This window comes from Heliconius melpomene, chromosome 8, assembly GCF_056956725.1.
Source record: "Heliconius melpomene rosina isolate 202511_hmr_F chromosome 8, ASM5695672v1, whole genome shotgun sequence".
Taxonomy (NCBI): domain Eukaryota; kingdom Metazoa; phylum Arthropoda; class Insecta; order Lepidoptera; family Nymphalidae; genus Heliconius; species Heliconius melpomene.
The window spans coordinates 2,652,394-2,666,797 of record NC_140396.1 but is presented as its reverse complement, the minus strand read 5'-3'; the positions used below and the strand labels follow the sequence as shown (position 1 = coordinate 2,666,797).

The 14,404-nt window shown below is 32.7% G+C and overlaps 2 protein-coding genes across 2 annotated transcripts; both read left to right on the top strand.

Annotated features, from left to right (window-relative positions):
* Positions 1-299: 299 nt before the first annotated feature.
* LOC146536673 (dihydrolipoyllysine-residue succinyltransferase component of 2-oxoglutarate dehydrogenase complex, mitochondrial-like) lies at positions 300-5,890 on the top strand. The gene is made up of 8 exons (XM_085189338.1): positions 300-479; positions 1,157-1,319; positions 1,671-1,865; positions 2,160-2,317; positions 2,642-2,800; positions 3,828-3,961; positions 4,242-4,399; positions 5,696-5,890. Exons 1-8 carry the CDS (start codon positions 370-372, stop codon positions 5,828-5,830), a joined length of 1,212 nt encoding a protein of 403 aa, XP_085045464.1. The 5' UTR covers positions 300-369; the 3' UTR covers positions 5,831-5,890.
* A 1,004-nt stretch (positions 5,891-6,894) lies between these two features.
* LOC146536672 (uncharacterized) lies at positions 6,895-13,761 on the top strand. The gene is made up of 7 exons (XM_085189017.1): positions 6,895-7,158; positions 7,373-11,048; positions 11,350-11,541; positions 11,750-11,869; positions 12,293-12,550; positions 13,017-13,205; positions 13,562-13,761. The coding sequence occupies exons 1-7, from the start codon at positions 7,034-7,036 to the stop codon at positions 13,637-13,639; spliced, it is 4,638 nt and encodes a 1,545-aa protein (XP_085045143.1). The 5' UTR covers positions 6,895-7,033; the 3' UTR covers positions 13,640-13,761.
* The last annotated feature ends 643 nt before the right edge of the window (positions 13,762-14,404 follow it).

Below are 14,404 nucleotides of genomic sequence, written 5' to 3'. Positions count from 1 at the left end.
TTATATGGATATAAGAAAAAATGTTAATAGAGTTCAGATATAGAGAATAGCTACTAATAGTAATTTGCTAGTTTAGCATGGTGGGTTTAAGTTCAACATGAAGAAACGCTTAGATAATCAAGAATTTGCATACATTTAATAAATTATAGTAGGTATAGTTTTTAAACGACCAAATTAGAATAAGTGAGAAGCCAATATCCGTCGCCCTCAGAGTTTTATTTTAATAAAAATAAATACATTTACTAATATTCTTTAATTATCTGCTAAATTAAAAAATATTAACAATTTAGTGATAAATTTGTAATAAAAATACGTATTTATTTCAACAGATATAACCGCAACAATCATCTTTTAGTTTTAAGACGTGACATGGTTGTGTACTTAAGACGACAAAATATAAGTACAAATGCTATTAACTTCGCCGTTGAAGAAGTGAAAGCCCCCACATTTCCCGATTCCATTAGCAGTGGTGACATTAAGTAAGTTATTTTTTTTTTCTATTTTTTTAAATAAATATTTAAGCTGTTCTGTTCTGTTCTTTCTAATATGGCGTTCCGAGCGTGCCAGTTGAGCACAAAATCACTTCGCCAGTGTCACGTTGAATGGAGAACTCACGAAAGAGGTTGTACGGTAAAAAAAGAGAAATAATATTACACAACAGAAAAATGCATGTTTTTAAGAGTGGTCCAGTTAAAATACTGCCTTCACCTATAACAGTACAAAAAAATATATATATATACAATATATAAACAAGAGGGTTAGTAATCTAAATCTAAACTAAAATCTATACTATTATTTTACAAAAATGTTAGTTTACAGTTTAATTTTGTTATTCTTAATATATTTACATAAAAATTTACATAACGGACTAAACACAAACATTAACAAACACTGAACATTAAGGAGGCGGGGAACTTTATAAGGAAGGATGTCATTTAAGCTGTTTTCTACGACTGTCAAGCTGTCATCTTCTATGCATGCAAAATTTTGCATCTTCTATTTATAAACGCAATCGAATTTGCTACCACCAACGTAAGACGTTATCACATTATTCTTTCGGTTTACAGTTATGTACGAGTATGTTTATTATTTTGCCATAGGTACCTATACCATTTTATTTATTTGCTATAACATAAAGTATTTTACTTACTTTTAGATTAATAAAAAAAGAAGGTGACGCTGTCGCAACAGATGAAGTGGTGTTAGAGATAGAAACGGACAAGACAGCCTTGCCAGTCATGTCGCCGGGCGACGGCAAAATTGTCAAATTATTTGTAAAGGATGGACAAGCTGTCAAATCTCAACAAGTTCTCTTTCAGGTTATTTAGCAAATATTTATAAGTATTTATTATTTTTTACTTGAGGCCAGTCTTTTGTTTATTATATATTAATATTTTCATTTCTTTACTCGCACCAAGGAAGGCAAAAGCGGACGTTAAGGTACCCAATACAGCAGAAAGCTAACTTTTTTTAAGCCCCGCTGTCCCAGTGGGTTAGCTAGAGAGAGAGAGAGAGATGAGCACCAAACGCTACGGTAGTATGGAGGACGTAGCTTTCATTTTTATATACGGAATCGCAATAAGATTTTATTAAAATAATTGTCACCTAATTATTATATCGCTTAGATTAAAGTTTAATATGTACGAATCAATTAACAAAAAAAACATTAGGTCGACGTAACGGGAGTGGCTCCTGCCAAAGCTGCAGCACCCGCACCAGCAGCTCCTGCGCCGCCCGCCCCTGCCCCCGCACCCGCCCCCGTCCCCGCCGCGGCGCCAGCGACACCCGCCGTAGCTAAAGCTGCACCTGCTAAAGCTACAGCTGTACAGACCGTCGCCAAGAAACCAACTCCTGCCGCTGCTTTAGTAAGGAAATAACGTCTATTTCAAGTGAATTGTTGTAGAAATATTAAAAATTGCTATATTTGTTGTGTTTTCTCATGGTATTTTTTAAGCTATATAGAAATATGTTCTGTTTACATTTTTTATTTTATTATTATTTTAGGCATATTTATATACCTATCATTGCATACTTTGATAAGAAATTTCAAAACTGGTGTATGCGGGTAGCAAGGTAGGCTGGGGGAACCTAGTGTTGAGACATTCCGTTTCCCACTATATTTATGGTTGATTAAATATTTATTTGTAAACCACCACCAGGCTACACAAAGAATTGGCGATCCAACAAAAACAATAGGCGGCACGCGCACAGAATTAGCAGTTCCCATGAATAGAATGCGGAAACGCATCGCCGAAAGACTGAAAGAAGCGCAAAACACAACTGCCATGTTGACAACGTTTAACGAATGTGATATGAGGTTTAAGGCATTTATTTTTATTTTCACCAAAGCCCTTCTCCTGCTTTGAAGCCAGTCCTCAACACTCCATTGCCCATTTTCTGCCGAATTTTGGAGGCTTCGCGTTTTAAGTGGAGAGCCAGAGCGAAGAAAACGGGAATATTAAATATTTCATTTCTTCGAATGGAAATCGAATCCACAACCTGCCGCGTTTACAATCACTAAAATCCTTGCGCCACGACTGGCCTCAAATTTATATACATATATATGTCCCATTTCACCTACAATCTCAATATACAAAGCAGTTTTTAAAATGAAAGTATAAAAATAATCAATCTCTTGCAGCAAGTTGATGGCTTTCCGAAAAGCGAACTTAGATACATTCACCAAGAAATACGGCGTGAAACTGTCGTTTATGTCGCCATTTTTAAAAGCGTCCGCTAACGCACTTACAGACCAGCCGGTCGTCAACGGTGTTATAGTCGATGGAAATATTATTTACAGGTAATCACATTTTAATATAAATGAGCTTTTTCGCATCGAAGCCATAATAGCGCAGCGTCAACGTTTGAGTTTAAATACGATGCTTGTAGGTTCGATTTCCACTAAGGGCATTAGAATATGTCCATTTTTCGACTCTGTAAGACACACTCAACACCCAGTATCTCGAAATCGGACGGAGAGTATAGGATAGAGTGGCTTGACACTACGTTACACCGCCTGCCCTGCAGGATATAGCATGAAGCTATCATAAGCACGACCACTCCCTTAAATCATAACATATAGCTTGTCGATAATAGAGTCAGAGTATCAAACACCAACAAATTAGTCTAAAATAACTTGACGCTATTTGAACCAGACAATACGTTTTGGTAAACGGAGTGTCCTAAAACTAGCTTCTCTCTGCCTATCCCGCAGTATTCGGGATAGCGTGAAGTTGATGTTTTTTTTAATACGTTTCAAAGTTATCTTTCACATCTCAGTTTTTATATCGCCCGGCCAATGCTCTCACGGATCAGGCGATCAACAGCGTTATAGCGTACCATTGTTTACAGGTAATGGGCGCGTGATGCCATTACTTCTAGGACATAGATTTTACACGGCGACTTGTCTCACCCCACCCGGACTACCCCATGCCACCCCCCACCCCCACTTTATGGCGTTCACTCGTTTTGTGTCAAGAAAAATAAAAAATGTTTTTATTGCCATTTACTATTTTATTAAGTTCGCGAATATAGAGCGTCTTTTAAAAGAATTAATGAAACCTTACTGACGTATCTCTCTGTTTTTACTTATGATTCTCTAGACAACACAATGACAGTAAACAACCTAAAATTCATTTCTCTAATAAGTTCTTAATAATAAAATAGTTATTAAATAGATATATGTGATTCCATCCATCCATCCATCCATCCATCAGCCTTTCAACGTCCATACAACGCTGAACATACATCCTCCCCTAATTCTCGCCACTCCTTCCTTCCTTTATATGTGATTAAATGTTATTTATTAAGTGTAATCACACCAACAGAGACTACGTAGACATTGCCGTGGCGGTGGCCACTCCCAAGGGCTTGGTGACTCCCATAGTGCGCAACGTCCACGCCATGGATTTCCCGCAAATTGAGCTATCGATATCATCACTAGCGGACAAAGCGAGGAAAGGTAATTTTGCACTTCTTAATATTGTGTTTTTCCATGTAGCCGCATTTACAGAGAAGAAAGAGGAGATGTATGACTCTCCATTTTTAATTATCCCCCCAGCATTGTGACATTACGTGGTTAGTAGCAAAACTCAACGCCGCGCTTTGTCTCGACACCAGAGCGAAGAAATGAAAATGTTAAATATTTTTTATCCTGGAGCAAAAATCTAATCCACATACCAATCCCACCCACATCTTTTTCCGTCGAATTCGAATCCCCACCCACCATAAAAGTTTTCCAGGCAGACTAACACCGGGGGACATGCAAGGCGGCACTTTCACCATCAGCAACGGCGGCGTGTTCGGCTCGCTGCTCTCTATGCCGATCATCAACATGCCGCAGTCCGCGATACTGGGCATGCACGCGATTGTGCAGCGACCCGTCGCCGTTCAGGGGAAGGTGGGTTTGTGTGGATGTTGATGTGGTGTGTATGATTGAACGCTTTTGTGTGTAGTGTGTGTGTGTGTTTTTTTTCTTCTTTAATATATCTGTCATGGGTAGATCTTGATTTGGATGACGTTTGATTCTGTTCTCTATTTAAAATATTGACAGTTGTATAAGTTATACCTTTTTTTTTAGATTCTCAATAAATACACATGGCAAGGATAGGTAACCTGTGAATATAGTGTTAAGACACTTCGTTTTCCCGCATTCACTTTCCGCTGAACTCTTGAGGCATTGGGTGTTGAGTGGCGGAACCGACGCGTTTTACCTTGCTACCAGAACGAAGAAATGAAAATATTTAATATTTCATTCCCCCTAATGGGAATCGAACTCTCAACCATCACAACAGTCACACGCTTGTGCACACCACTACGAGCTAGTATTATTTTTAATCTTCTTAAACTTTTTCTTAAAATCGCAACCAAAGCGATAAAATGATACTGAACATCACACACGCACCCCACGTAAGCGTTTAAGTAGGTATATAGACATTTTACAATGAAAAGCGACTTTCTTTAAATAAACATTACGACGAGGGTTGGTTCCTTCCATGCTCATTTAATACGCACAAATGCACTTAGCACGCCCTCGCGATAGTTCTCTAACCTATCCGTTGAATCCCATTTGATTTCCGAGTTCACCTCGCCGCACCCGCCCCTTGCATTTATATGCTAGCTGCGCTCTGTGGTGCTGTTTTTTTATTAAACATATTATTTCTATAAAACGTTAGTAATATATAGATATTTTTCTTTTTTTAATTAGGTATGCACTATTTACTCTGTTTTCATGGAATTGTCTGTAAATTTGGCTGAAAGAGGAGTTACAGTGTCAAAACAACTTTTTTTCCCCTGCTATATGCAGAAAAACATATATAGATTAAAGAGAACCTAGTGGTGTACGTTACTGACTTTTTGACTATAGCTGCTAGATCTGTAAGGCTCCATTAAATCTATAAATCTAACTCTACCTCCTTTAAATCAAGGAGACACCAAGGTTTCTTATAAAAATATGTAGTCCAAATATTTTCTCAAGTTCATAACCATCATAATTAACAAGTCATTTGAACTATACCTAAATGGGTAATAAATAAATAAAATATTTTAAATATTAACATTTGCAATAAATAATAATTTTCAGTAGGTATTTAAAATATTATACAGATAGGTAGGCGTATGGTCCATTTTATTCTTCTTTTGCTACTTAATTTAATATCTTAATATAAATTTTAAATGTGTCCTTTTTTAAATGCAGGTTGAAATACGGCCAATGATGTATTTAGCCCTATCATACGACCACAGACTTATCGATGGTCGTGAAGCTGTTCTATTTCTGAGGAAAGTAAAATCAGGAGTTGAAGACCCAACATCTATTCTTGCTGGAATCTAAATGATATATCTAATATGTAATTTTATTTAAATAAATAATGCTTTTTTTATTATAATTATTTTTTGGTTATTTCGTTATGCGAATTGGATGCCTTTCTGAAATTATTATAATAAAATAATATTAAGGTATTTTTTCATTAAAAGACGGCAAGAAACGTACATCAACTTCTTTTGATTTTACTTGGCAACTATTTCTTATTAATTTATAGTGAACATATTAGAAATTTGACCTTATAGTAGGACTCTTGTCCCCACAAGACGCACGCACGGGTGTACGCACTCGAGCCTACAAAAATAAAATTGTTTTTAGATTGAAACGAAATCATGTTATTTGGAAAAACTGCTTAATTCTAAAAAATATTGATATAAAAGCTCAAGCACTGGTAATTATTATTTATCAACATAATTATGTATTAGTTGCCAGATTTTCTTTTTCGGTTAAAAGCGCGATTTTTTCGCCAAAAACAGGACATAAAAATAAAATAATTAGGATTTAATTTATGGTTTATTCATTTTTTAGCGATTTTGGATATTTCTATAAAATAATTATAATAATTTATAATACATTTGTTTATATAAATGTAAATAAATTTCTTGTAAGACTTAAATGAAAATTGTTATTTACACATAGATTTAAGCAGAACACGTGTTCGTTTTTAAACATTTCATAGGATACCCTAAAACTTGCTAATTAACTTTTTTGATTAATTTCTATTAATTATAAAATAAAAATTAATATTAAGAATGATATTTTTATTATCCTAAAGTGATGTTTTTACAAATAATAACATAGGTAATAATACCGTTCAGTTCAAATTTCCCGGGATAATCGACTTTATGAAACAGATAAAAAAATGTGATTTATGGTTGATCATTTCCATATAACATAATAATCATTTATAATATAATTATATGTATATAAATGTTAACATAAATTGAAGAATGCTAAAAATATTTATAACTATTATAAATAATTTCTATAATAAACAAATAAAATGGTTACTTTTGACATTAGTTCATTCTGCCTATTCTATCTGTTTGTTTTTAAACATTCAGAATACAGGACTGAATTGATCCAATTTGTTTGTTTTGTTGTGATAAAATTTGATGTTATTGCTAAAAACATTATAAAAATATTTAATAAGTGCGAATACATTTATGTAAATCTCATATATGTGTTATAATATGAAGTGAACTTGACAAGATGCGGCGAGGTCATGCAGGAATTGATGGATGGCGCAATGAAAATCCAAGACATTTCAAGTCTTGGAGTAGCAAAAGTTCCCACTTTAGAAGCTCCAGAAACTATAGGTTATTAGATTCGCCTGGGTAAGTGGCAATTATTAATGTAAATTAACTTGAAAATCGAGCATCACTGATTAATTTATGTCAAAATGAAAAAGTGCTTACCCACACATTTTGTTATTTTGTCAATTACATGCAATGATTAGCTATTAGAAGTATATTATTTGCAAAGTTTTGCATTATTTCCAATTACATTTGGCTTGTTTAATATACAGAACCGATATTATATTATTTTCAGATTCCCGCCACCAATTTCAAGGTCATTACGACCACCGTACCATCCTCATTCCGAAAATCAAGATCAAAATATATCTGAAAATATAGAAAGAAATAGACATAGAATTAACAAACTCAATAGATATAATGATCATCATGAACCATATCAAAAACCTCACCAACAAGGTGAAAGACAGATGTTACCGATGATACAACAATCCAGGTTTAGTAATGACCACAGAAACAATTTTCAAGATACCACAATCAATCATCAATTTTATGATGATAGCTGTATACATATTAATAGCATGGGTGATGTAGACCATCGGCATTTTAATAGTCATCAAAGGGAAAGTTACAGACATCCTCCTTTCTCAAATCCCTGGGCTCCAGAAACTAACATACAACAGCCTATTGAGAGACCTCACAATAAACCTCATAATTTAGATAAAGAGACTTATACAGGACATAGACCACCAGCTTCTGATCACTATGGATGCAATCCAACTCATTCATTTTCTACAATTGATAACTCTCGTACATTTAGTCGGTCAGTAGATGACACTGTTGATATAGTAAGAAAAAGATTACTAAACCGCAATGAACCTCAGAACACAAAAAAATATAATGATAGTCAAAACAGTAGTAATGTGGATAATCAAGGGTTATCTGAGAGAGGTGATTGCTTACCAAATAGTCAACAAGAGCCTGCCAAAAAAAGATATCAAAAACAAAAGCACACTGCCAAAACTAATTGTGCTAAAATCAAAAACAAAATTGTGCACCAACTCTTTAAAATGGATAAGGAGAAGATTCACAAGCTCATGGATAATCCAAATTCTTCACATAAATTTGAATATGCTATTAGTAGTCTGATAACTGAGTCTCAGAATAGCTTTAATAGACACCTAAGGTCAACAGCTGAAAAATCTCTTTGCAGTACAAAGGCAGAGTTTATAGAAAATGATAATAACACTATATACGAGGATACTTTTTTGAAACAAATGCAATGTATACTTGATCCCCAAGATACAGTATTTCTGGAAGACATAAAACCAATTGTAATGGCAGAGTTAACTAAGGTTTTGCAAATTGATGAATTTGAACAAAAGCTTAGTATAAGCGAAGATGACTCTTCATATCCAAATCAAGAAGAACTTCATAACTACAACCAATATGTAAAACAACAAACAATATGTAAACAATATTTAGATAAAGAAGCTAGCTATGAAGAATATTCCCAAAGCTCCTTTTCACAAAGTTTGTCACACACACAAAGACGCAAGAGTTCAGATGGTGTTTCCGGCAATTATGTTTCATACGAACGTAATGAACAGACTTATGATGTATCTGATAAACCATATTTTCATAGAAGGGCAAGAAGTAAAAGTTATAATTATAGTGCCGAAGTGAGTACTTCCTCTGAACACGATTTTTACAGTACTGTTGAGAATGAAGATACTGAAAATGTCAATAAAACCTCCTTACAACCACAATATTTCAACAATGTCGAAGAACAAATATCTGAAGAGGATGATCCATTTGCAGAATTAGATCAGCAATATCATGTGGCCGTTGATCATGACTTTATAGAAAATGATGACATTTCTATTCCTAATCAAAGTATTATAAGTAATGTTACCTCAAATATTACCAACAAAAATTTAAAGTTAGAACCACAGTCACCTGATAAAAATTCTAGAATCATGGTTGATATTATAGACAGTCAACTACAAGACACAGCTAAGTCACCTGTAAAATCATATATTACAGTAAGTACCACAAGTCCCCCGGAAAAGACAAAAGATAACAGTAGTTTACAGAATACACAAGTACTCTCAAATCTTAATTCCACTATGCTAGTACAAGATAAAGATATTAATAGTGTACACGAAGACACAAGTGAAAAAAAGAATACTGAGCCTAAACATATAACTAAAAATAACGAAAATACAGACAATCTAACAAATACACTAAAATCTTTAACAACTACTAACTCGCGTAAGAGATCTATTGAACAGAGACCATCTCATCGAAAGGAGAAAAGAAAGAAATTAGAATCATGTCAATCTGATTCAAACAAGCAAGATTACGCTTCTAAAACCTCGGAAAAATGTGAAACGTCAAAGTCCATACTTCATCCATGTTTTCCTAAGGAAGAGAATAAAAATTCATATAAAGATAATAAAAAAGTCACCACTATTGATAAGCATTATACAGAAAAACATGTTAAGAGAAAAGAAACCCCTAAAAAGGCAACTGATACTAATAAACGAAAAGATTCCACATCCAGTCAAACCACTAGTCCTATTGACAATAATTCTAATATTAGTAATCAAACTCCTTCAAAGTCAGAAATTAAAACTAAACTTAAAACAATTGATATGTTTACTGAACAACCACGAAAAATAAGTATACATCATGCTCATAGAAATACCGCACCAACGCCAACTACCACTATAACACCGAAAGCTCCTCTTGACAAAGCAAATAAGGAGAAAAAACCATCCTCAAAGCAAATCGTGAAAAGACATGTCGCTGTACAAGTTTTAAGAAAATGTCCCACAAAAGAGACACAAACTGAAGAGAAGAAAATTTTTCACAAAGCAATACAAACAGATTTAATCATTCCTGATAAACCAGATAGGAAGTCAAATGACGCATTTGAAAGAATGAAAGAAATCGATTTGGAAATACAAGTTTTATTGCAAGAGAAATTTAAATTATACAATTCAATAGAAAGTAAGGAGACTAGTGTCAATTCAATGCAAACATTAGGAATGACAGTATTAAATGTAGATCCATTTGATGAAGAAAATGAAATTGTATCAGATGTGTTAACTGAGGATACTATTGTTGATGATTTGACGAGTTTGCCTGAAGAAGAACTTGAGAAAATAGCACTAGAAAGTGTTAGTGAAGACCAAATCAGAGAATCCCCAACGATACAAAAAAGAAGTCGTCGTAAAATTTCGAGAAATGAGTCTGTTAAATCAGGAAGTCCTGCGTCCATTGGGAGAAGGAAAATCAAAAAACATAAGTCCCCAAATATATCTTTGATAGAACAAATAATTACTGATGATAGGCCCCTAGAAGATATTATATCTCTAGATGACTTAGAAGTACCTCAACCAAAAATAAAAACTAAAATCCAAAAGAAACAAGTTAGAAAGAAAAAAGATTCCCATAGTGTTGAAAAATGTACTAATAACACTAACATTCAATTGAAAGATTGTTCTGTCGTTTTATTAAGGCTCGGTCGTAGAGATTTTTTGAAATATTTACGTTCTAATAAACTCGAGAACAATACAAATGAAATAAATATAGAACCGAAAGTTGATGAAAGCATCGTAAACATGTTGGAAATTTCTGACCAATTGCCAATTAAACATGATGTTGCTTTCGTAGATGAAATTGTAAATGATTTGCATCTTGATATGCTCGATGTATCAGAGGACATAGTAGTGGGAGATAACTGCGAAGTCAAATGTGTGGAAGATAAGGAAGTCATTGAGTCTGTACCTGTTTCAATAAGCGAAGAAATAATATTAGATAACAGTCAGTCGTCAATGGAAGAGGTCATGGCGATTGCGAGTCAGTGTGAAGAATGCAAAGTATATGATTACTCTGCAGATGAAAACTTGCGTCGTGATTCTCTTGTGGTGTCAGGTAATGCTGATGCAGTTCTCGCTATAGAGGTTAGTACAAGCTTGGGATATAATTGAAGTATAACTTGTAAAGAACCATTTAAAAATATATAAAGATTTTTTTAGCTGACACTATATCCTCGTTGTGACAGGTTGGGCAAAGGCAACCTAGTGTTAAAATATTCCTTCCTCACTTACCGCTAAACATTGCTGAATGGCGAAACTCAACGCCACACTGTCAAGAAATAAAAATTATGTATTCCGCCTCTTGGAAACTACCTCAAATAAAATATATTTTACTGTATGTATTTTTGTCTATAAAATGTAAAATACAAAATTTCATTTATTTCAGTGCGTGGAAACCAACTTCCTAGCTGCCTGTGTAGACGGCAACGTCTATTACTTTAATAGTGAAGGCCAACTCATAACAACGTTGCGAGGTTCTAATCTCGCTGTCACATGTTTGACCATTGTCAAGGAAAAACATGGAACCACTGTGTACACTGGGTCTCTGGATTCTCGAATACGATATTATGATTTAGAGGTGAAACTTTTATATTATTTTATACTTCAAATATATGAATATAAAATTTTTGATATTTTTCCTAAAGATGTTAATGCTGTAAATAAAAAATATTTATTTCTTTTCAGATATGAAAGCTAACATTACATTAAAATAAAATATTAAATTTACAACAAATTGTTATTTTAATAAAATATCAACATTTAACAAATTTGCCTCTGTTTTTCAGACTGGCTTAGAAAAGGGACCCGAGTGCAATGTTTTAAGTCCAATACAAACAATGGATAGGGCATGGGATACGGTGTTTGTTGGTACAAGGACAGGATTTGTACTACAATTTGAATGCAAGGTATGATCATTTCAAGTATTTGGTTTATGCTTTATAATATATTCTTATTGGCTAATCATTTTATAACTAAAACAAAAAGAATTTTTAAAGGTATTGAATATTTTAATATTTTATATGAAGAGAAGGATATAACAAAACTAAGTTATGTTATATGTTTTTGAAAAACCAACTATGATTACTTCTCATTGCTAAGCTATAATCTATAATCTGCATCGAAATTCTTAAAATTTATTAGTACAAGTCAAGCTACCTTAGAATATTCATATATTTTTTATCCTTGCTATGTAATAAAACTTCATTAATGTTAAAATACCTCCACATTATTTTTTAATTTAAATCTAATAATGATTTGTTAGAATAAAACAGATTTAGTTATTCACAATACCATTTTAACATTTTTTTTTTGTTTTTTTATTCTTACAGAACAACATGTTAATACCAGTTAGTTCAGTAAAATTCTCAGACCAGAACATTTTAGCTCTAAGAGCCATGAAGGAAGGGCCCCGTAAAGTACTCTTAGTGGCAGCCAGATCGGAAAATGTCACAATAAAAGATGCACAAACTGGTCTCCTACTGAGGACATTGGCCGGACCTAAAATGACAGTATATACACTGCTATATGAAGACGGCAAAGTGTATTGTGGGACAAGCAGCAGTCAAATACATGTTTTTGATTATACTGTGAGTATACTAAAATATAGTAATATTTTTGTTGTTTTAGTAAGTAGTAGTAGATGTAGTGTAATTTCCGCTTAATTAATAAGCATAATTACATCGCATATAATATGCATATGTATATTTTAACTACTACATAATTATTCACAACATAAATTCCAAAATATGAGTATGTAAACTTTCAAAACACTGCTTTACTAAAATTATATAATGTTATACCTGAGAAAAACCATAATAAGACAAAGAAATGTTTTCACATATCCTTCTCAGTTTCATGCTTATATCCTGCATATAACATTGAAGGCAGAGATAGCCTATTGTTGAAATGTTCCATTCACCATTTTCTAATTTAGGATTGTACATAGAGAGAACCTAGTGTCAAGTCAAATCTCTCTACAGAGGAAGAATTGTTTTCAAATATATTTTAGTTTTTTGTCAATTATAATATTTATATTGTTATTTTAATCTCAAGAGTGGCTCCCACGTTGGTACACACGAGGGTGGTAAAGGCGCAGTGTGCCTGCGCGCTAGTGGTGGGCTGCTATTCGCAGGATGCTACGATGGCTGCGTCTATGTCTACAAAGAGGGTGAGGGCCAGCCCTTCGCTCAGATACGAGGGCCCAGCCTTATGTTGCTCTCGTTGGCTATTGTTGGCAGTAAGGTATGTAATAAATCTTTTATCTTTGTATATGTGTATTTGTTATTTATGTATTTAATACTGTTCATATTATATCCATTATATCCCTATCCATTATTTATTATACAGAGTTTTTACTATTATTATATATTCAATATTTAATTGGGCCATATAGTTTTAAATATTTAAATATAATTTTTGTGTGCTTACAATCAGTTGTACATAAGTGAAAAAAAGTATAATATTCTACTATCTCAATAAACATGTTACATAGAGTTTATTTATTATTATCTTACTTACTGCATAGTTCATGTTAAATATACCAGCGAGGAGTATATATATATATATATATATATATATATTAGTATTTCTTGTTACAGATTATTGCTGGCTACAAAGACAGAAGTTTATATATGTGGAAGATACCTCTATGTATTTTACAAGAGATGATACTATAAGTTCTACAAAAACGTGTAGTTTACGCACCATGAGTTGTTTTGATTATATTTTATCACTAAGTGTTTAGATTTTTCCTACATCATGTATATATTACTAAGAAATAAATAATATAAATGGGTTATCTATTTGTTTTGTTCGAAATAAATTTACCTCTATTGTTTATAATTAAATTATATTTAGACATAATTCGTCTTTTTGAAATAATATAGGTAAGATAATAAGTACCACCTACCACCTACCAGAGATTCATTACTATATTGTATACATCAGTGTATGTACATCTTCATTCAATAATTGGATAAATTATTTACATATGGAAATCCATAGTCTTTGAAATATTATTATACAACAAATAAACTACAATAAAATATATAATGATCAAATATTATAATCATTTTAATCTAGTTCAATATATTTGTGTAACTTAGGAATTAACTATACTGAAGAGATAAACTTCAAGATAACATACAATTATGAACGAATATAGTGTTTTACATAAATATATAAATATAAATATACTTATAATAAATATACTTATAATAAATATACTAGTAGTTTATTTATTATAAGTAAATATATGTCTAATATTTCCATTTTCAATGGTTTGATATTTTAAATATCAAGTTCTCTCTATATCACTAAATAATTAATTATAATAAATCATGTTTTAAATATATATATTTTTTTAGTATCTCGAAAATAATCTTTTATTGACTCTACACTCTCTACTACTTTAAAAAATTTAAACATATATTTTTTTGTTC

Coding starts and splice junctions, on each gene's coding strand:
- LOC146536673 (XM_085189338.1), top strand. CDS start 370: ATGGTTGTGTACTTAAGACGACAAAATATAAGTACAAATGCTATTAAC. Junction 1,320..1,670: donor CTCAACAAGTTCTCTTTCAG/GTTATTTAGCAA, acceptor AAAAAACATTAG/GTCGACGTAACGGGAGTGGC. Junction 1,866..2,159: donor CAACTCCTGCCGCTGCTTTA/GTAAGGAAATAA, acceptor AACCACCACCAG/GCTACACAAAGAATTGGCGA.
- LOC146536672 (XM_085189017.1), top strand. CDS start 7,034: ATGCGGCGAGGTCATGCAGGAATTGATGGATGGCGCAATGAAAATCCA. Junction 11,870..12,292: donor TACTACAATTTGAATGCAAG/GTATGATCATTT, acceptor TTATTCTTACAG/AACAACATGTTAATACCAGT. Junction 12,551..13,016: donor TACATGTTTTTGATTATACT/GTGAGTATACTA, acceptor TTTAATCTCAAG/AGTGGCTCCCACGTTGGTAC.